The 21,970-nt window shown below is 46.7% G+C and overlaps 9 protein-coding genes across 9 annotated transcripts; 2 read left to right on the top strand and 7 right to left on the bottom strand. All coding sequences in view use genetic code 12, as the record gives it.

Annotated features, from left to right (window-relative positions):
- Positions 1-1,141: 1,141 nt before the first annotated feature.
- Positions 1,142-2,173, top strand: MDH1-3 (malate dehydrogenase; the record flags this gene model as incomplete). Its single annotated transcript, XM_002615067.2, has 1 exon — positions 1,142-2,173. One exon carries the CDS (start codon positions 1,142-1,144, stop codon positions 2,171-2,173), a length of 1,032 nt encoding a protein of 343 aa, XP_002615113.2.
- Positions 2,174-2,552: 379 nt separating this feature from the next.
- FOB63_004109 (uncharacterized protein) lies at positions 2,553-3,716 on the top strand (the record flags this gene model as incomplete). The annotated part of the gene is made up of 1 exon (XM_002615068.2): positions 2,553-3,716. One exon carries the CDS (start codon positions 2,553-2,555, stop codon positions 3,714-3,716), a length of 1,164 nt encoding a protein of 387 aa, XP_002615114.2.
- A 557-nt stretch (positions 3,717-4,273) lies between these two features.
- HIS4 (trifunctional histidinol dehydrogenase/phosphoribosyl-AMP cyclohydrolase/phosphoribosyl-ATP diphosphatase) lies at positions 4,274-6,874 on the bottom strand (the record flags this gene model as incomplete). The annotated part of the gene is made up of 1 exon (XM_002615069.2): positions 4,274-6,874. The coding sequence occupies one exon, from the start codon at positions 6,872-6,874 to the stop codon at positions 4,274-4,276; it is 2,601 nt and encodes an 866-aa protein (XP_002615115.2).
- A 477-nt stretch (positions 6,875-7,351) lies between these two features.
- On the bottom strand, positions 7,352-9,088 carry PEX5 (Pex5p; the record flags this gene model as incomplete). Its single annotated transcript, XM_002615070.2, has 1 exon — positions 7,352-9,088. One exon carries the CDS (start codon positions 9,086-9,088, stop codon positions 7,352-7,354), a length of 1,737 nt encoding a protein of 578 aa, XP_002615116.2.
- A 1,206-nt stretch (positions 9,089-10,294) lies between these two features.
- FOB63_004106 (uncharacterized protein) lies at positions 10,295-11,638 on the bottom strand (the record flags this gene model as incomplete). Its single annotated transcript, XM_002615071.2, has 1 exon — positions 10,295-11,638. The coding sequence occupies one exon, from the start codon at positions 11,636-11,638 to the stop codon at positions 10,295-10,297; it is 1,344 nt and encodes a 447-aa protein (XP_002615117.2).
- Positions 11,639-11,999: 361 nt separating this feature from the next.
- Positions 12,000-15,692, bottom strand: SWI1 (Swi1p; the record flags this gene model as incomplete). The annotated part of the gene is made up of 1 exon (XM_002615072.2): positions 12,000-15,692. The coding sequence occupies one exon, from the start codon at positions 15,690-15,692 to the stop codon at positions 12,000-12,002; it is 3,693 nt and encodes a 1,230-aa protein (XP_002615118.2).
- A 434-nt stretch (positions 15,693-16,126) lies between these two features.
- Positions 16,127-17,206, bottom strand: MNN10 (alpha-1,6-mannosyltransferase; the record flags this gene model as incomplete). Its single annotated transcript, XM_002615073.2, has 1 exon — positions 16,127-17,206. The coding sequence occupies one exon, from the start codon at positions 17,204-17,206 to the stop codon at positions 16,127-16,129; it is 1,080 nt and encodes a 359-aa protein (XP_002615119.1).
- Positions 17,207-17,926: 720 nt separating this feature from the next.
- FOB63_004103 (ubiquitin-protein ligase peroxin 10) lies at positions 17,927-18,936 on the bottom strand (the record flags this gene model as incomplete). The annotated part of the gene is made up of 2 exons (XM_002615074.2): positions 17,927-18,837; positions 18,885-18,936. The coding sequence occupies 2 exons, from the start codon at positions 18,934-18,936 to the stop codon at positions 17,927-17,929; spliced, it is 963 nt and encodes a 320-aa protein (XP_002615120.2).
- A 774-nt stretch (positions 18,937-19,710) lies between these two features.
- On the bottom strand, positions 19,711-21,957 carry RAD32 (DNA-directed DNA polymerase eta; the record flags this gene model as incomplete). The annotated part of the gene is made up of 1 exon (XM_002615075.2): positions 19,711-21,957. One exon carries the CDS (start codon positions 21,955-21,957, stop codon positions 19,711-19,713), a length of 2,247 nt encoding a protein of 748 aa, XP_002615121.2.
- Between the last annotated feature and the right edge of the window lie 13 nt (positions 21,958-21,970).

Genomic DNA, 21,970 nt, shown 5'->3' with positions numbered 1-21,970 from the left:
TTCAAGGTTTTTCATAGATGGGTGAAAGCAATTGGTAGGATTGTACTCCCAATAAATTTGATAACAGAGCATTGAGTAAAAAAAAGAATTTATGAGGGACCAGTGCCGAAGTATTTGAACTGCAAAATATGATTAGGGTGGTATGTTCATATTGGTACAAGGTTTAGCTATCTCTAAGCTTCCTTTCGAGACATTTTCTAAAGTTATTAAATTTTTAAAAGAGTAAATTGCATTGTATCAGATGACCACTACTTCTTCTCTAGAACAAGCTGTTGCAATTTACCATGAATGTTTATCTTTTTCAAAACTGAAGATATGAACTTGGTTCGAAGGTTCTAATTATGGAGAAAAGTAAGGATTAATCTCGACAATATTATTTCGTAGCCAGCGGTGTCTTTGAATTCTAATCGTCGCAAAATATGGCTATACTCTTACTGTATTGGACAATGGCTTACTGCTGAAGCATACTCTCCGATACTACATGGAATTCTTGAACTTTGCTTCTAGAATGTGTCACTCTATACTCATTTATGCTGTATGGTATTACCATTCATTAATATTGGCTCAATATTGGCTGGAGTGGACCACAATTTGTCGGACCTATAGTTCTTTGTGCCATAAACAGTACACAATCATAATTAAAGCTCTAGTACCTTCTAGTCTGGACAAAGGTGCTACTGACTAATTTGCAAAGCTACCAAGAGGCATAACTACTAATGAATCATCAGGTATCTCACATTTGTCATTTTAGATTCACCTCTACTCTCCTAAACATCTAGATCCAAGATTCAAAGACTCATTCACCAAGAACCATTATCCAACTCTCTACGTTTTATTTTTTCTGCCCTTCCAATTCTTCTAATTGTCCTAATTCTTCTAATCATGCCCAGAAAGGAAAGTCGCAACCCCACCATTTTCACCGCGGATGCATGTGCCCATGTGATGCATATTATATAAGGACACTAGGACATCCGATCCACATCAACTTTTCGTGCTACCACTCTCTTTTGTGATCGCGGCTAATTTGTGTAATCTTTGTTTTCGTTAGATTTCAAAGCTCTGTTATTGCTTGCGTTGCTTTCTTGCTGCTAATTTATTGCCGGTTTCCTAAAGTTCCGGATCTCCCTTCCAATTAGTTCCCATGGTCAAAGTCACCGTTTGTGGAGCAGCAGGCGGCATAGGCCAGCCTCTTTCGATGTTGCTAAAACTCAATCCGCGGGTTTCGCGCTTGGCCCTATACGACATTGTCAATGCTGTGGGCGTTGCTGCTGATCTTTCTCACATTAACACACCGGCGGTTGTCACGGGCCATCAGCCGGCTGCAAAAGACGACTCTTCGGCACTCGTCGAGGCGTTGCAGGGCAGTGATATTGTTGTGATCCCTGCCGGCGTGCCTCGCAAACCGGGCATGTCCCGTGCCGACTTGTTCAACATCAATGCGCTGATTGTTCGGGACTTGGTTGCCCATGCGGGCCGCACGTGTCCCAATGCTGCTATTTTGATCATTTCAAACCCAGTGAACGCTACGGTGGCCATTGCTGCGGCGGTGTTGAAGAAATTGGGTGTTTTCAACCCGCGTAAGCTTTTCGGCGTCACCACTTTGGACTCTGTCAGAGCAGAAACGTTTTTGGCCCAGATCCTCGATGTATCACCTGCGTCCCTCCGCGGCAAGATTTCTGTCGTGGGTGGCCATTCTGGTGATACCATTGTGCCTCTTGTGCATTTCGACCGGGCGCTCGAGCTGAAAATGAAAACTGTCTCGGCCTCCGACTACGCCAATTTTGTCCACAGAGTTCAGTATGGAGGCGACGAGGTTGTGAAAGCGAAAAATGGCGCAGGTTCTGCAACCCTATCTATGGCGTATGCCGGCTACCGTTTTGCGTCGAATGTTTTGGCGTCCTTGGTCGATGCAGCTGAATACTCTGCTGTCCCAGACTCGGCTTACATTTATTTGGATGGAGCTGCAGGCGGAGCGGAGATTGCAACCACTTTGCAAGACACGCCGTTCTTTTCTGTGCCCGTCCATTTGAAAAAGGGCGAGGTCAGTTCTGTTGTGGATCCATGGCATTTGGTCCGTACACATGAGGAAAAGAAGATGATCGCGGTGGCACTCGAAGGATTGGAGAAATCTGTTTCTCAAGGAACAAACTTTGTGGAGGGCTCCAAGATTTGATCAGCTTTACATATACGGCAACTGGACATGTGATGTAGTCAGTAGAAGAACTGGAATGTTGACACAGAAACCGGAAAACTAAAATCGTACAAGGCTGGAAGTATCACTATAGAAGCGACTGAATCTGTGAAACAGGCTATGCCCTAATTTTGAACAATATCAAAGGATTTCTTGTTCCTTTCTTTTTCTCTGATACTGTCTATGGACCTCGGGTCTACCCCACATATCGTTCACACAGGATCATCGCCATAGTAGATGAGGAGACCATGAGTATATAGTCTCTGCCATTCTGATATTCAGCAGTGAACTGTCCTTTTGCCTTCTTTTTGCTTTCGGACTTCCAAATTGATTGCTTTGGAAAGACCTCCTTTCGTTCAATATGGATGCCCTTCTACACGAGCTTGTTTCGGAAGATATCAATGGTGTAGTTGCTGGATACACCACTTCTTCAGCTACGCAATACCTCGGGGCACATGGAACCAAGAATAGCCAAACCCGTGAACCGCTCACTTTAGACACACGGATTGCTCTATTCAGCTGCACAAAATCCATGACGGCTATGGCTGCCCTCAAACTATGGGAAGACGGCCGCTTGGACTTGGACCGTCCAGCAAAAGAGTACCTTCCTACTTTGGGAGACATTGGTGTCATGGAGAACTTTGACATGGAGACAGGAGAATATACGCTCCGCAGACCCAAAACAGACATTACGGTCCGCCATTTGCTTCTAAGCAACTCGGGATTTGCCTATCCGTTCACAGATCCACGCTACGCTGTTTTGGGCAAGAAAACTGGCGCAAACAGCTTCTCCATGCCGCTTGTTTCTGATCCCGGTTCTCGCTGGATCTACGGCCACTCGATGGATTGGGCTGGGCTTGTAATTGAAGCGGTTGCGGGAATGAAGCTTTCCCAGTTTCTCGAGCAACAAATATTCTCCAAGGCTGGTATGACATCGTGCACTTTCCAAGTCGAAGATCAAAACAAGTTAATGCCTGTCCATATTCGTCGAGATAGCGGCTTGAAAGTGATGAGGAGGCAGCCGCTTGAGCATAAGCCGAAAACTGACATGGGTGGTCAAGGTTGTTTTGCTACTGTAGCAGACTACCTTCGTTTCCTTCGTGTCTGGCTTAACTATGGAACCAGCCCTGATACGGGCCATCGGATATTGAAGCGGGAGACTGTTGAATACGCAATTCAAAACCATCTTCCGCCTGGTCAACATATGGAGTTTGCTGCGGGTGGAGAGGGTTTTAAGCCAGATGGCTTTACTATGGCCGGATGTGCCTATAGTAACAATCAGTTGCCTACTGGTAGGCCTGAGGGTCTGCTTTACTGGGGCGGCTTGGCCAACTTATTTATTTGGCTTGACTTTGAAAACGATGTGGCGGGGATTTTTGCTTGCCAGATCTTGCCTTACATGGATCCAAAGTGTTTAGTGGGATATCTTCGTTTTGAGCATGAAGTTTACGAAGCTGTGAAGCAAGAGGAAAATAAGGATAGACCACTGCCAAACGGGAAAGGAATTGTGAAACTGAAAATATAAAACTTCACTAGGTGCAACTTGGTATTTGCCCTCGTGTTGTCTGTGAATACGTTTGTCGTCCTTGATTCTGATCTCGGAAACTGTTGGTCTTCGTGTGACCTTCTATTGGTTTCGATACTTCTTCATCCCGCTAAGTATATGGCTATTCTTCGGTTTGAAGCTATAATAGAGTAAATTACTTTTCGTATGTTCGTTACTTCATAGTAAAATATTCTTTCAATACAGAAACGGATATTGTGTCTGATAAATCTTGTCGCAATCACTAAACTATATCCAAGAATCATTCCGTTTGGGGGCAAGCTATTACATATTTACCTTGGCTGTTTTTAAAACTCTTCAAAAGAAAATATCAATAACTTTGTGTGTTCAGTTTCGTACCATACCTATTCACAATAAGTTTATTAACAATACGACTACTTGAACATCCAACTATGTTCTTCTCATCATTTACCAAGATTATTCTCATTTTCTTCTTATCTCATCAAATATCTATTGGACTATAAAGTTCATAAACTCGCAATCTTTTGTTCTATTCTCCTCCACAGTATCCCGAAGAATCAACTTGATAACCCAAGTTTATCCATCCGGACTTGCACAGCATTACGGTGGGCCTCCAATCCTTCAACAGCTGCTAGCGTCATTACTGCATTGCCAATACTCCGCAAACCCTGTTCGGTCACTTTTTGTGCCGTAATAAACTTTTGGAATGTCGCCGTGTTCACACCAGAATACTGGCGAGCATAACCGTACGTGGGCAATGTATGGTTAGTTCCGCTCAGATAGTCACCGCATGATTCTGGAGACAAGCCGCCAACAAACACCAGGCCAGCATTCTCGACATGAGATGGAACGTATTTCTCAGCATCTTCCAATTGCAATATCAAGTGTTCCGGAGCATAGTCGTTCGATACTTTGAATGCTTCTTCCACAGAGTCCACCAAAAGCGTATAGGAGTGAGCTAAGCACTTGGCCACAATGTCTTTCCGGGGCAAAACCTCCGCCTGGCGACGCACGGCTTCTTCGATCTCACGCAACTTGGCGTCACTGAGGGCAATACCAACCAATATAACCTGCGAATCCACTCCATGCTCCGCCTGCGATAAGAGATCACTGGCAACAAAATCTGCGTCGGCTTTTTCGTCCGCCACAACCAAAACCTCAGAAGGTCCTGCTGGCATATCGATGGAGCAAAGAGCCTTTGTGTCGTTTTGCACATGCATCTTGGCGGCCGTCACAAACTGATTACCTGGGCCCAAGATTTTGTCGCACTTGACTACGGACTCCGTTCCGTACGCCATAGCAGCCACGGCCTGCGCTCCACCGGCCATCACGATCTTCAGCGCACCTAATCTGTGGGCCACATACACGACTTCAGGCGTCAAGCGGCCCGTGGCTCTCGATGGAGGCGAAGCCACAACAATGTTGCGGCAGCCAGCAACTTTCGCTGGAACTCCCAACATCATGGCTGTGGATGGAAGCACTGCAGTGCCACCGGGCACATACAAACCAACGTTTTCAATTGGCTTGGCAAAACGTGAACAAAACACACCGGGCGATGTTTCAACAGTCATCACTGCCTCTGCCGGCATCTGCGCACGGTGGAACTTTTCGATGTTAGACATGGACAAGTCGATGGCGTGCTTCATGTCTTCGCTGATCTGCATAAGATCGGACGGGAAAGGCGCCTCAAGAACAGGAGACTCCAATTTAACTCCGTCAAATTTCCCAGTAAGTTCGAGCAAAGCCTTGTCTCCGTCACGCTGCACCTGTTCGATAATTGGAAGAACAAGTTTCATGATATCGGCCGTCGCTTGAACAGGACGAGATAAGGCACGAGTAAAGTCGCCACGAAGCACTTCCATAGCATAAGTGTTGTCTTTTTCTTCTGCCGCAGTCTTTTCGCTCTCGGGCTTTTTCTCCTTCGCAGTCTGTTCGGCTGCATCGGTCTTCTCTTCCGTCTTCGCTATATACTTTTCTTTGGCATCACCCTTGCGCCTCGTAACACGCATGCTTTTAATGTCCAAGCTGCGTTCAATGTCCGCCAACCGCACGCCACTGCGGACACAGTAGGCCATGGCGAAATACAACAAGTCAGCCGCCTCAAACGCTGTTTCGGCACGATTGCCACTGGCGCCTGCCTCAATCAACTCGTCCAACTCCTCCTTCATTTTTGCAACCAAGAGGTCCTTGTCTTCAAACAATCTCTTTGTGTACAGACCTTCTGGGGCCAGTTTGATGCGCTGGGATAAGGTGGCATCCAAACGGGCCAAGCCAGAACCGTACGAGTCGGTTCCCTCTGCCAAATTTCCATCGCCAAAGCAAGTGTAGTTTTCCTCCACGTGGCAGAAACCGAAACCTTCCCTCAGTGCCACCACAAACTTGACCACGTCGCAGTCACAATCACGCTCAAGCTTCACAAGTCTCTGCGTGGCTCCTGAAGTTTTACCTTTGTACCACAACTCGTGTGGCCGCTTACGCGATTGAAACACGCCTTCTTGGGTCTCAATGGCTGCAGCGATTGACGCATCAGACGAGTAAACCACGCCCAAAGCAGCTCCATTAGTGTCCGCCACCAACGTGGTGTAGAGCCCGTCTGGCCTGTCTGTAGTCAAGGTGGACACAAACACGCTGGCCACGTTTATTTTATCTTGCGAAGTTTCTTGCGATTGTTTGGCAGCCGTTTCCAATTGCTGGGCTGGGACTACCAACACGTAGTTTTGAGCCAATGCTTCAGCTGTGCGCTGGGTTAAGGAGCCACGGAAATACACGATTCTGTTGTTTTTCTGGGCGGCCTGGATCGACACGTCATCCAATGGCGCAGAAACAACAATAGCCGCTTTCAGTTTAAGAAGCGCTTCTGTAGGTTTCGATACCACAACAGCAAAACGAGACAGCGGCAAGCCGGCATTGACGGCAAGCTCATACTGAGATTCGGCCACAAAAATTTGCGCCACGCCGACGTTAAGCAACTCCACAATCTCGTCGCAGGAGACTATCTCGGAGGATACATCGACATTCACCTTTACTGAAGGCGGGAAAGCTGAAAGAGCGAGCTTCGAGACGGCAAAATCCGAAAGCGGCAACAACACTTGGCCTGCAAAAGCAAAAGGTTCACACTGAGCCGCAGACGAAACTAGCGGCAAAATGGGAAAAGTCATGGCGGATGAGAAATATGATTTCAACTTTGCAGTGCGACTTGGAATGCGATAAGGTTATAACTGATTGAGTCATACCTGCACCTCGAAATGCAAAAACGTCCTAGATCAACGACACTTTGTAAGCATGATCAATACGTGATGAATGTTCTACTTGTAGATTGAAAAAAAGAAAAAAAGGCATAAATGGAATAATGTAATAAATTAAAGTAAAATTAATAGTAAAAGAGATGCTCAGTATACCATGTCAATAAAGACGGCCGTTTGGTTGATCTTGCAGCTGATACAAATTATTCGAGCGCAAAGAAACTTCTGAAAAAAATCGTTAAATTTTGTCTTCGTATGGTAGTATAAGGACATTCACCGGCTACCTCATTGCTATGCTACGCATCCATCTACATCAATCGTGCATATTCTTCACAAGTGTAGCTGGAGATGCAGAAATTTCCGATTGCAAATACTTAGATAAAAACCATTACATCAAAAGGTAAACTCCCCGCGGAAATCAGCCAAGTTCATTCCCGGTTTCACTTTTTCAAGAAGATCGCGGCGGTCCATGGCAATAAACGCCCGCTTCAAAGTTTCCATCAACAGCAGCAGCTGGTTGTGGCTGAGAGTTTGGGCCTGGCCCTCAACCTCGTGCATGGCCAACCCCAGAAGCAAATGCTCAGCTGCTTCCTTATAACAACCTATGTTGATGCACAGAACACCCAAGTTATACCGAGCACGGACAAAGGTGGGCTGGAGCTCCAACGCTTTGAAGTATGCCGTGACAGCTTCTTCTGGCCGGTTCAGATTGGCCAAGGACGCACCAAGTCTGTTCCACAAAACAGCATCATTGGGCCGGATACTAAGCGCCGCCCTGAAACAATCAATGGTTTTGTCAAAGTCTTCGTTGGCGTAAAACAACACGCCTAGCCCCATCTGCACATCGGCATCCATGTTCGCGTGGTCTGGCGACAACTGGGCAGCCTGGATGAAAAGTTCAGTCACACGGCGATGCACAGAAAACCTATCCTCGTCTGTGATGGTTGGGTTCTTTTCGCGAGCCTCATTAGCAATCTCTGGGTATTTTGTCGAGATCCAGCGCTCCAAAGTAGCAAACGCGGCATTGTCATAGCCTTCGTTAATGTAGGAGATGGCCAATGTCATAAGCGCAGCGCCATTTTCGCCTTCGAGTTGAAGACACTTTTCCAACGCAGCAATTCCAGCCACCTCTTTTTCATTTTGAGTCTGCACTTCGCCAAGTTTGAGCCACGCATCCACATGGTTTGGATTTTTTGCTATTGCCGCCTCAAAGGCAAGCGCTGCCTCCGACAACCGAGCCCCGCTGGCCATCAACTGAAGTCCAATCTGGTACGGGTCCTGGTCCGCAGGAAGGTCGGTGAACTGGTTAGTTTCGGCACTTTCAAATTGGTACTCGCCAAAATGCGCTCTTGTGGAAGCGTAGCGGGCAAAATCTTTCTCCCACTGCAGCAAGTCTGCTGGGTCTGTCTCAAGATGGGTGTGCTTGAAATCCTCGTACTGCTGGGTGATGATGTCGTTTTCCGTGGCGTCCAGATTCAACAGCTCCCACACCTCGTCAAAAGTCGCTTGGTATTTGTCGTCCACAACGATGTCACTTTCTGCCTCCACCTGGGAGAACTGCTGGTCCCAGTCCACATCTTCTTTTGCAGCCTCTGATACTTCTTGGCCTTCTTTCGTTTCTTGGGCACTGTTTTGCGCCTGTCCCATTTGAGACTGAGGTCCATGGAGCCCGAAACGAGGCTGGAACAGTTGCATCGGGCGAAGTGGCATCAGATGAAGAGGCATCAGATGAAGCGGCTGTGCCAGCTGGAAACCTTGCATCTGCAGTTGCGGTGCCTGCTGCGTTGGAGCCTTTTGTTGGGGCGCCTGCTGGAATGAGGCGTTCTGAAAAGAAGGGCTCTGAAAACCGGGCTCTTGGCTCTGGCCGTTCTGGAACTGGGGAAACTCACTTGCCCACAGCGGAGACAGGATACGGTTGAGCTCGTGGCGCATGGGCTGGAACTGGAACGTGGCTGGCGCAGAAAACTGCTCCAAATCCCGTTGGTTCACCATCTTGTCTTGCTTGAAGCTCTGGGCTCCGGGCGCAGGCGAGTGGGTTTGTCTCTGGAGAGACCGGTCTTGCTGCGTATGCTTGTTGAGTTGCGCCACCACATTGCCCGTGGAGCATTCAGTGCCGCCAAAGAAAGACATGGTGAGGTTGATAAAGTAGCTAAGCTGGAAGAAGCAGAAGAAGGAGGTGCAAACAAAGTAGAGCACGCGTAGTTGTTAGTTTCTGTGGGTGTGTGCCGGTATCTGGGTGTATTGCCGGTATCTGTTGCCACAATCAATGACTTGGGTAAACTAAACGTGTCACCTGAACTATCTTATGATCTGTCAAGAATGACTAATAGGGAGAATTTCTAGACCTGAGATTTTGAAATCAGTACGATCCTTTTATTCACGGCTGGCGGTTAGGGATATGAAAAGGTGGGATTTCGTTGTGATGTCAACCGGTGAAGTTTTCTGACTAACGCTACTCCACACAATCCGAGGATGAAGGCGCGGACTGCAGACGGCGGTGGAGACAAGAGTCCTCTGATTATCCACAAGAGAAAAAGTAGCCGCTATCGGTGGCGAAACAAAATACTGAACAGGAAGATTCGAAAAAAGCCGGAGCTTTTAAATACTCGGCTTGACCGAGCGATTATTAATTTGCTCAATCTGCGAGAATATCGCGCTTGTTCGAACGAGCAATTTGCACCCGCAGATCTAATCAAGGCAAAACATCCTAGAGGGAAGTTGGGGTGGTTTTGTTTTGTTTTCTGTTTTGTTCATGTAGGCCATAATTGCCAGGTTTTTGTTTGGGGTCATCGAGCCACATGACTGATAGGATAGATACGATCATTATAATCAAGATAAGCACTGTAAACTGAAGAATGTACCTGAGATTTTGCAAGTACCATTTTGCAAGTACCATTTTGCAAGTACCATTTTGCAAGTACCATTACTATATTCTCAATCATAATACCCCAGGAAAACTCATGGTCGCTAGAAGATTATATCGATTTTTTGAACCAAAGTGTCAGTAGAGCGAACCCAAATACCATCATTGTTTGTCGTCCTTTTTAACTGGACATTCAACTTACTGTATAATCATATCTTATCGTTGTACCAATCTTTGCACATGGTTTAATTATTGAGCATATAACAACTTTATAAGATGGACTTAATCAGATCAAGTCTGCTTTTTCTCGAAAACCGAGATAACTGAGCTCTTCAGTTATTGAACATAATGGCCTCATCTTCTAACCATCTTCAAAGGTGCATCAGAAAAGCTGCCGTCTTTCACATTACAAAACATTCATCAATATCAACAACTTTGCATTCAAACCTAACTAATTCAGCTATTGGCGTTAATCACCAATCAATACCAGCAGTCTTTTCGCTGGAAGTGCACTCCAACTTGTTACAGAGTTCATTCAACTCCCTCACGCTATCGTTGAGAGAAGCATCTCCCAAGAAAGCAGGGTTAACAATCTTGCCTCTCTTCTCCTCAAGTGCCAAGTGTTCCTTGACCAAGTCACGAACCAAGCCTTGGTAGTGCAAAACACCTCTCTCCTTGGTGGGGTGCAAAAATCCAGAACCGTAAATACCCTGGTTCAAGTTCTTTTGCGTGAGTTGACACAAGTTGAAGTCTTCCAACTCAACCATTTGCAAAAAGTCCACAAATTCCTTCTTCTCGGCTTCAGGCAATCCCTTCTTGGTGTAAATGTCGTACTGCAAAATGGTACGGGTTGGTGTAATTGGCAACACACGGATGAAGTACCATGCTGGCGAGTAGCAGTTCACTCCGTTAGATGGGAACAAGTACACCCACAAGCCATTGAACTCTCCACCTGGGTTCTTCTTCTTCTCCGCTGGCTTTTCGGCGGCCTTCTTCTTGCCGAAACCAAACCACGAAGACTCTTCATCAGCATCCTTGTCGTTGTCCTCAATGGCCACTTCCTCCTTCACAATCTCTGCGTAGTGACGGCAGTATTTTCCCTTAGGCACAACCTTGTAAGTTTCCATCTTGAAGGCAGAGTTCAAGCCTGGGTGGGCAGTAGGACAGTGGTAGCACTCCTGGTAGCCATCCATCAAAGTCTTCCAGTTGAACTGGCCATCCAATTCATACGAGAAGTGGTACTCGTAGTCGCTGAAGTCAAACTCCTCCATTTCCTTCTCCAAACCGACAAACCAGTCGTCGAAAGGCACAAGTTGCTCGGGGTCATTGCAGAAGTTGACAAAGATCAAGCCCTGTTTAGTCACATGAGTGTGGATTGGGAACAAAGAGTTTTCGTCCTTCTTGAATCCCTCCACCTGGTCAAAGTGTGGAGCCTTGGTCAAAGCGCCGTCGGTATTGTAAGACCACCCGTGGTACTTGCATCCAATGACAACAGAAGAACCTTTGTCCTTTCTCACCACAGGGTACGCTCTGTGACGGCAAACGTTGTGGAACGCATTGATCTCGCCCTGCTTGTTCATGATGATGAAAAAGTTGATGCCCACAATGGTAAAGGAAAAGTAGTCACCTGGCTTCTTGAAGCGGCAAGTGTGAGAACAGAGCATCCACGACTTGTTGAAGATGGCTCTCTTCTCCAACTCAAACACTTTTTCCGACGTCCACCATGATGCTGGGAGAGTGTGTTGTCCAGGCAAGAGCTTCTCTGCTGGGTCATCTGTTGGAGGAGGGGCTGGTTTTGCAACGGTGGGTTGAGACATTTTGGAACTTGTTTCTCGATTGCTTTTAGATTCTGCAGACCAAAATTCAAGACGCAATTATATATATATACTTGTGTTTACCCATAACTTGGCTTATCAGTGTATGTGTCAAGGCGCAGAGATATGCACACGCACTTCCTAATGCAGAAACGATTTCCCATGCCATAGATAACGCCGGATGCACGGGTGTGCGATGACAGTTGTATCTTTCCCCATTGGGTGTAGGAATTCCTTCCTGTATTTCCAAGACGGGGATTCCTTTCCCTGCCTTATCGATAAGATTTAAGCTTTCCGTACTGAAATTTGGCTGATCCTTTTTCCAGCCTTTATTGGTTCAAGATCAAGACACCGTGTTCCACGGCTATTGGACCTGCGCCATTAAGCCCCGAAAACGCATCACCTCATGGGCAACGTCTGGATCAATTGTAGCTGCTAGGATCGCATTGAGGACAAAGTCGGCCTCAGGCTGAACGCGATACAAGTCCTTGAACTTTCCTAAATTTTTCTCGAGTTCTGCTGTTCTTTCTGCCGAAAGCTCGTTTTCTGCCATAGCCTTTTTCAAAATCACAACGCTTGCCACTAGAGAATTCACAACGACAAGCGCTTTGAAGCCCACAAACGAGAGTACCCGGTGTTCGGCGGTGCTGCGGGCAAACTTAACCGATTCTGTAATAAGCGAAAATGTGTTTTTCGTAAAATTAAAAAGTAGAATTTGCACGTTGCTAGCAAGCCAAGAGCAGGGAAGACACGTGAGATTCCCATTCACTTCTTCCATTGGAACCAAGTCAATCAACAACTTTGCTCCAAACAATGCTTGCAACACTGTGGATGAACGCTGGAACACAAATCTCGTGGTCTCCACTCCATTACCAGCATACGCAGTATAAGGAATACAACTCATCAAAAGCATAAAGGCTCGGCTTAAGAAGATACCTTGTCTGATGGCTGTCTCATTGCCCTTGAGGTAACTTACCATCAATTTTCTAGTCGAACGAGAATCTTGAGGACTGATAGTAATAGAGCTGGCGTTTGGGTTGTTTGACGATAAAGACGTGCTCATAGTTCCTGTCAATATGGCCTGGAACAATGCACGGTTTTTCGGTTCACGAACCAAAAGCTTTGTGAATACGTCAACAGCACATGGAAGATAGGTGAACACATCGAAGGGAGCGCTTGGAATAGAGTATCGACGCTCGGGTTCGTCCTCGTGGTCGTCAAGTTTGGGACCAAAAGCGGAAACAAGTAAAAACACCAAAAACGCTTCTTCCAAAGTTTCAAGCTCCATCAAGAATGCCACACGGTCCAAAATCAAGAGGCAGTCTTTGAGCAAACAAAGTCTTTTCCTCTGGAAGATAAACACCGATGGCGTTGTTACTATACTCTTTATAATCCTGAACAAGAATGTTTTGAATGGTTTGTTGAGTACCATATTACTGCCAGCGTTCTCAGTAAATGACAAGTTTCGTAAAGTCATTGTCACAGTTATCAATGCATCGACTAAGTAAATACGCTCATCTGTAGCGCTCTTCGTCTGGATTTTGCTGAAATGGTGCTTGTTTTCCTCGCGGAACATTTGCAATCCAGTCATAAAATCCGGCATTTCACATGTATCTGTTTCCTCTGGCCCACTTTCCAACAGCTCAGCCAGCTCACTGGCAATCTCTTCTGGTGAGAAAAGTTCGTCTATTTCAATGTCTGAGTCTTCATCCTCCACAATTTCTGCCGTCAACGAATCAACCACAAGTGTGAGATCTTCGCCCTTCATTCCACCACCATGAACATATTTGTTGAAAACAGAATCGATTCCATCATTTGATGAATAACTGATGTCCAGATAATCAGGAGCATTGGAAGGCTTCAGAAGAACCTGATCCAAAATTTTGGACCCCAAGTCGACTAGGGCATCCAAAATCTCTGGAGCATCCGATATCTTGAACAGAAAGTTTGGGTCTGTGGTGGTTACCAAGAGAGTATTGAGAGCAGAAAATGTCTCGCCTGGGTTATGGTGCGTGTAGTTTTTCAAGGACATAACCAAAGCATGGATGTTGAGCGAACCAAGTTCAGGTGCAAACAAGTAAACAGGCTTTGTGAGTTCAATCTCGTCCCCAAGATCCGAAACTGTTTTAAGACTGCCACTTCCAAGAGTGTCCGCCAATACTTTGATAGGAACATACTTTTTGATGGTGTTAGGTTCACCTTGCGGCGTTTCCGGTGCCTGCTCTTGTGGAGTCGCAGCGGAGTCATTAGCAAATCGAGTCGGAATAGATTGTTTCACACTATTAGACCGCGACCCAGTGTGATGAGGCGATTGAACAGACGGTGAAGTATGATTGGATGCATTGGAAAGTCTATGGGAATTAGCAGATATGGCTGGGCTCGGTTGGTTGGCAGGGCTTGCCACGAAACCTGAGAAGGGCGACTGCATTTGAAGACCAGGGCTCTGAAGAGCTTTAGCAGAGTCAAGGTGAGGACTTTGAAAAGTTTGTGCAGATTGGCTCTGAACGTTCTGGTTTTGGAGCAGAGTGTGGCTCTGGTTCACGTTCGGGCTCTGGTTCTGATTTGGATTTGTGTTCTCGTTGTGGACTTGGTTCTGGTTCTGGTTCACATTCTGGTTTAGTGGTTGGTTTTGGTTCTGGTTCTGGTTCTGGTTCAGCGGTTGGTTCAGAGCCGGAGTATACTGATTCGGTATAGGGCTACCATGATTCAGGCTTCTCTGGGTCTGGTTATTTTGAAACTGGTTCTGGCGACCTTGTCTTTGTTGAAGACGCATGAACAACTGCCGTTGAAACTGCATCCGCCGAGCCTGTATGTCCTTCAGTCCGTCTTCGGTCAGTGTGTACTGTTCATATGGAAGAATGTACTGAAGGTAGCACAGGCCCAACAGCTTTTCCACTTGCAGTTTTGCCGCAACGTTCAGAGGATCGATGCCTTCCAATAACCCGAGTTTCTGACAAACCGACGTCCACTCTGTGACCTGCAGAGTGGGTTGGTTGAGTGTTTGGAGAAGCTTGAGCACAGCCTGGGGACCGCCAATTTTCCTTGAGAGAATATGGAGAACCAAAAGATTCACCCGCTTATTGTTGATTGTAGGAGGCTGGGTGATGGGAGTGCCGCGGCGGGCCATGAAGTCGCTTATGGTCATCTGAAACAACTCGTGTTGCAACTGGGCCACCTGAGCCGAGCTGAGTTTTGGCGCGTTAGGGTTTTGGTTGGCCATGTTGGGCATGCTGGGGCCGCTTTGCATGTTCTGAGAAAGGTTTTGCATGCTCTGGGCATTGGACATGCCTTGCATGTTTTGGGTGTTGGGCATGCCTTGCATGTTCTGGGTGTTGGGCATACTCTGCATGTTTGGCATGTTCTGTGACATGTTGCTGCTGTTGGACGGGTTGCGGTTGAATTGGCTCTGGGCCTGGCCCGGGCTGTTGGTGTTGTTGAGCGCTTGGTTCTGGCCCGCATGGTTCTGCTGGCTCTGGTTTCCCTGGCCGACCAGACCGACGTTGTTCTGGCCAAGCTGGTTGGCATTGGCCTGGCTGAGGTTGAGCTGGTTTCCTTGGCCCACCAGCAGCTGGTTTCTCTGCAGCATCTGGCTGGCGTTGTTGTACTGTTTACTGTTCCGCTGGAGCATCTGCTGATGCATCACCTGCTGGCGCATTTTCGCAAGCTGGTCCTGTTTGGCACGCGCCATGAACTGCTGGTTCATGCCCGGCGACACCGACTCGGGCTGCCGCATGTACATCAGCGGGCTCTTGTCCTGCTTGGCGAAGAGCTCGGGCTGGAAATCCATCATGGGGTCGCCCATCTGCGGCTGTGCTTGTGTTTGTGGCAGCTGCTGCGGCTGTGGCAGTTGCTGTAATTGCGTTTGTGGCGGCGCTTGTGGTTGTTGTTGTCCTGGCGTTTGCTGTTGTTGTTGCCCTGGTCTGGGTGCTGGCGAGTGCTGGGACAATTGCTGGCCAGGGAGATCCGAGATATCGTCGAACATCGAGCCCATCATATCGTTGTCTCCCGGCGGCTGGCCGAGAGAAAAGCCGTCGTCGTTGAACCAGAGGTTGGACATGTGGTGGGAGAAAAGTTGGTGGTGAAAGAAATCGCGAGGTGTAGTACATACAGTTCGCGGACCTGGAGAAGTGGACACTTGAGACTGGAGACATTGACTAAAGAATAGAGAATTGGGGAAATTGGAGAAATTGGAGAAATGGGAGAAATGGGATAAAAGGAGTGATAGAAATCAACAGGACATCAATGCCAGAACGGTACGTAAAGAGTGATTACTTTAATATATATGTGTATTGGACTTGGTTCACACTTTCTCGCGATTTGAGCACATGAATGTCTGAATGGTTAGGCCACTGTGAAAATACAAATTTGGCTGGAAATGAAGTGGTATTAAATCTAGCATTTTACGATCTATCAAGCCGTCATATGTGACTACTTACTCAAGGAAAACTACTCCTTCTCCATCACTACTCAAAATGCTGTATTGCACTATAATCACCAAAGCTTCCACCACTTCTGCAACTTCTTCGACAAGGCCTTGTAGTGCTCCATCTCGCCCCAACAGTCTCTGCCAAACTCGCAGCCGGCCATGTTAATGACAAAATCGCCCTCTTGGTAGAAAAATTGTGGGTCATCGGCCTGTTCCGCACAGGCACCAGGAGGAAATGCGTTGATAGTACGCAAGGGCAAGAAGCCGACCCTCTCGCGAATCCACGGCTGCGTCGAGTACAACGTTTCCAATGCATCCTGCTCCTTGTGCTCCCACTGCATGTGCATCTGCTCGTACATGGCTGGGTCCCACCAGATGTCCAAAAGAGCCTCGGACCACGAAGATCTGCGCATCAAAAACGAACCCAAGTTGAAGCCACCACAGTCCTGGGTGATCACCATGTCAATGGGCGCAGTGTAGTCGACGTAAGGCATTTCAACAGGGATCTTGAGCGGGTTGAACGTATCCAAGGTTCTGTATGTAGCATTGTCCAACTTGTTCAAAAAGTGCTTTTCCAACAGCAAATGTGGCTCCATGATGTAGGTGTGCAAGTCCAACCACCAGAACCACTCGGTGTTAGGGAACTGGCGCATGGCCTGCTTCATGAGATCCACCTTCTCCCACAGCTCACGCCATTCGTGCGAGTATCTTTTCTTGATGGTCATGTCCTTGATCGTGAGCCCGTACCCGTGCTTGCTGGCGTACTGCTTTTTGTTGGCGATGGAAGACCGCTCCACGGACCATTCTTGCGGTCCCTTCCACTTGAAAACTCCTCCGCCCTCGTTGGCGGCCAAGATAATCACCACCTTTGGGTCCTTGGGCCCAAACAAATGAGGCACATATGGCACGGACGTGAAGAGCGACAAAAACAAGAGAATGCACACCGCAAACGAGATCTTCTTATGAGCCACCGCCGAGTCTGTAAGCGCCTCTGCCAATCCGCCTAGAAGCCTTTTTGGCGTAGCCCACACATTTCCCTTGGCTGGCTTGTAACTTTTCGAGTACGTGTCATCAGAGAGTGTGATTTCAGTAGCATCGTTTCCATGGCCACGCGAATGCTCTAGAGGAAACGCCGAGCTGCTCATCTGAAAATTGGTCCGATGGTAAGAGCTTGTTGATAAAAGAGAAAATAAAGTCAACGCTGAAGCGTGCTCCGAGTTTGTGCAGGAAACTGTTACCTGATCTGTAGTTTAAAAGAGAAGCAGCGCAAAAGGTGAGAATTGGCGACTGTAAAATAGATTTTGAGTCGCTAGATATTTTGTTGGATAGGGTTCTTTGCAATTCTACTTATGGTCCTTTTTTTTTTTTTTGTCACACTTGTTGATTTGAATGAGACTTAGGCATGTCTTCTCACGCCGCGCAATATGATTCTGCGAAGCATTCTTGTCTCATAAACGTAATCAGGTCAATGCGTGAACTTATCGATGTGATTTCTGAGAGACCTAATTATTTAAAAGGAAAATTCAAGATGTGAACGTCAAACTTTTGAAGGCACAAAAAAGGTATTTTCGAACGGACTGGCCATCAACTAGCATAATTTCGAGACATCAAGTACTAATTTCGGGTCTACGAAATGAATTTAGGATACAAGGTTTCTGACGTAAAAAATCGTAGCTCTGGATAGGTGGCCACCAATTATAGTACATACACAAATGAACCTATCTCACCAATCGGTGACAGCCTCGATTAGCTTTAAAGAACGCCTACGGCTCTCAGCACAAATATCCATTAATTGCCAGAAACTAAAGTTTGCTAGCTTCGTCAAGGTCCTCCTCGAATCCTAATTCCTTTATCCCAAGTAGTCCTCAGCATAGAGGCAATAAGTTCTGCTCGAGACAAACCTGTCGACAAAGAGGACACTCAGGATGGTCTCTGATCCAGTCAACTATACAAGACCAGCAGAAAATATGGCCACAGTTTGCCGCAGCAGGATTAACCATAGGAGAAAGACACAACATGCAGCTACGGGACGACTCGGGAAGATAAGGAAGTTGCTTTGGGTCCAGTAGATCAATGTTGAGACGCAGTGCAAGTTTCTGATCCGAGTCTATGGAGGTCTGCACGCTTTCAAGCTGTTTTACCTCTGTAAACACGCCCAGAGGCGTTGCTACATCTTCCTCTTGCAGATCGTCTTGGCTTGTAGCGTTTTGGACTTTCAAAAGGAGCTTCACCGCAAACTGAAGCAACATGATCCCACCCAAAAGACTATAGTTTCCTGTGCGCAGAAGCTTTTCTGGATCCTTGTTGTGGCCGAAAACATATCTCATGCCGACAGCCCGCTTCGACAAAGAGTAGAACAGCCCTTGGAAGTAGAAAAGCGCCACATGTACATTCAACACTGTGTCCAACAACTTTGGATACGACTGGAAGGTTCTTGAAAGCCAGCTCTTGGAGGTTTCCCCCTGTGATTTAAGCTTGCGCACGACACGTGTCACGACATAGGGGACCAAGGCATAAAGTGCAATAAACACAAGCCGGCGCAAACTACCTGGGAACTTCTTCCCCTTCCGATTGACATACAAAATGTCCACATACTCTTCTCCAAGCGTTCGCGCACCCAAGGCTGTTGTAAGAAGTAGATAAAGCACTTTTGCTCCCAAGGCTATTTCGTCCGGATGCGTATGGATGAACTTCTGGCCCCCGAATATGCCTAGGACATCCTGAACATGAGAAGTGAGCGAGTGGAGAAAATAGCTGTCCTTCTGATTTGCACGAACTGGACGAGTTAGTAAAAAGAAGAGCCAAAGACAACAAAGAACATACCTATGGTAGCAGCATCAGCAAATGGCAATGCATTTTCGTTTGCTTTCGACATGGTGAAGTAGTTTCTCCAATGTAGGCCGAGGTATAGATATCGAGCATTTATGTGCACCACTTTCTGGGGTAATAAGTTGTTGGTTCTAGACAAACTTAACGAGAACTTTAAAAAGGGAAAAAAGATGACGATTAAGAAAGTTGACTATGTGATCGGTTGATTTCAATTAGATTGAGACTTTTCAACCAAGATGAACAAAAAGTAAGGGCTCAAGGCGACATTAATATGACTTGAACATTTTTCGATTGTCTTATGCAATTTTTCTTATGAATGCGTGGTATTATCTTATTGATGTCAGTATGACAACACTACACCTTAAAAATCGACATGGAAATTTTCTAGAAGCTAGATGCCAAACTCGCCAGATCTATAATTAGAATCATAAGACTCAAGCATTTCCATGCATAACAATGGCCGGTAATCTCTAACTTTATTTTAACTTTATGCAAGTTCACCTGAAAAGAAACTCCAGCTTCCCGGAGTGATAGTCTTTTGCACATGAAATTCAAACATCAATTTTATGTTTAGTCTAGTGCTTTGTAGGAGATGAAATATGAATGCCATGTGTAAATGGACTATAGGATTATAGTAAGAAACAGTGCTTGTCGTTTCTATTCTTTGCAAATGCTAGCGGCGATATCACGATTAGCGATTATATTTACAGGATCGCAAATGATCTACAATGTACTCAAAAGCTACATGTTAATGTGAGTATTACGTTCTGTACTCATGGTATATCTTACTAGATATCCGAAAATAAATATGGCATGGGTATCAAAATGGCAAACGGGACTGGCTCTTATCGTCTTTCCCTTTGCCCTTGCCCTTTTTCACCAGTCGTGTTTTTCGAGAGGGCGAGCTTTTCACCTCTTTGGCAGTATCTGAATCTCCATTCAACTTCAGTGAAAGATCAAGTGCCACATGAAAATCGTTGTGCTCGAAAACATCTTCTACTGCAACATTGCATTGTGAGCAAAAGCGAGATGTAATCAATTCTCTCAATAAGGAGTTGGATGTCGGAGGGGCACTTGGTTTTGACGAAGGTATTTCAGCAATCTTACTACGTTTTTTTGGGCTTTCACTCAACGCTCGATTCAAAGCGGTGGATGCCTCAAAATCGCTAAACATCTTCTCCACATATTGCTTGTCCTCTTTGAAACCTGAGCGTGTATTTGGAGCATCGTCTGTCTTTGCTTCTTCCGCTTTTTGCGCCTCAAAATCAGTGAAAAGCTTCTTAATGTAGGAATTACTCCGAGTAGCTTTGACTTTTGATGGAGGTGGTGGGGGGTTTTCCTTGGGAACATTAATTTCATCAAATAGCCGCTTCATGTCATTTTCTGTGCTTCCGCTTTTTCCATATGAGTCAATGAGATTAGCATCGGAAGTTTTCACAAAGTTAGAGACAACCAAGGACAAATTCGCCAAGGATGGAATGGGGACGGTTTTGTCCAAATCCAGCAATTTTAAGTCTTTAAACCGTAGTCCACTATTCATTTCTGATGCTTTTGTTCCATCCATAAGCTCGCAAAACAAACGGAAGCCAGTCGCCTCCAAATTATGGCGAAATTTGTCGAGGTCTCGAAGCACAACAATAGATGTTTGTTTGGAATAGCGAGAATAACTAGTCGTAGTTACTTGGATGCTGGCTGTCCTCGGCCGATAGATGAAACCCTGGGCCTGGGATTGCGATGCAGAAAGATTCATATTTTCGTCGTCAAGTTCAACAAGACGACCATACAAATCGCCGACAAACACTTTGATCCAGTCAAAGGCGTCGGACAATGTATTTACTGGGTTTTTGGCAGTGAAGTTTTTGCGAGACATCATAGACTTGACATCCGTCCGCAACTTTAGCTCCTGATGATGAATGCCCCGAACGAGCTCATACACTTTTCTCGCCAACTGTGGTTCAGACGGAAACTGCGCTTCGATTCGGTCCAAAGGCCAGTTTTCGCGGATGTATTCGATGGAGTTACAATCGGGCGGAACCAGAAGCTTCTGAAGCACCAACTCGCCCGTTTTCCCACCCATCATGGTGAAATCAGAAAGGTGGAAGTGGGAGAAAAATGCCTTGGCCAGCCTCGGAGGAACAACTGTTTGAAAATCCGGCTTGATGAAGCCACCAGCCAACTTGGCGACAGTTTTGGAGTTGCCGACGCCGCCAGAAGTGGTGTACTTGAGTTCGCTGTAGATGGCGCAACGGGCCTTGTATAGTAGTTGGGAAGCGACAAGGATGCAGACGTCATCCCAGTCCTGAACAGGAGGAGAGTTTTCGGGTTGTTTTGGTTTTTTGAGATCATTTAGACCAAGCTTCTCTTCTTGAACCAATTCTTCGCCGTTAGTCTCACTCTGCGCGGGCTCATCTTGTGCCTTTGTCGTTTCTTCCTCTGTCTGTACTCCTCCGACCCAGTAAAAGTCCAGTGGGAGCAGAGGAACAGGCGGAAGCGGCTCGTCTGGGCCGACGCTTTCCAAAAAAGGGAATGCCTCTACCATCTTCGCATAAACAGCACGTCCAAAGTCCAAGTAACACTCGTCCACGCTGGCTTTCTCCACCAAATCACATTCCCGTTTGAGAACCTTGATGATCTTCCGCAGCTCGCGCCGATACGGGTCGAGCGACACCTTGTGAAGCAGCTGGTCCGGGAGCTTGTCCAAGTACTGCCAATGAGCCTCTCCTTTCCGAAACACCGCCGCATGCCCTACAATCAACCCGGGACACTTTTCTCGAGCACTTTGAAGCGAATCCATCCGGCCTATGCCATACTTGCGCGCCGCATACAGCACGGCAATAAGCGACTGCCACTGGCAGCAAACCACGGGATCGTCGATGGTTTTCCCTAGCCGAATCTGTTCACACTGGGCGAAAAAGGCATTGAGGTCAATGAGGCCAATACACGCAAGGGGCAGGGCAAAAGACGCCAGTGGGTCGTTAAGGGCCGCCAAGTCTCGTCCCACAAATGCTGATTCGGCATTTAACACCAGCGGTGGCGATTTTGGGCCTGTTGGATTTAGAACAGACATGGATGGTGATGCA

This window comes from Clavispora lusitaniae, assembly GCF_014636115.1.
Source record: "Clavispora lusitaniae strain FDAARGOS_655 chromosome Unknown tig00000187_pilon, whole genome shotgun sequence".
Taxonomy (NCBI): Eukaryota; Fungi; Ascomycota; class Pichiomycetes; order Serinales; family Metschnikowiaceae; genus Clavispora; species Clavispora lusitaniae.
Note: the sequence above shows the minus strand (reverse complement) of the source record. Positions and strands in the feature narration are given on the sequence as shown.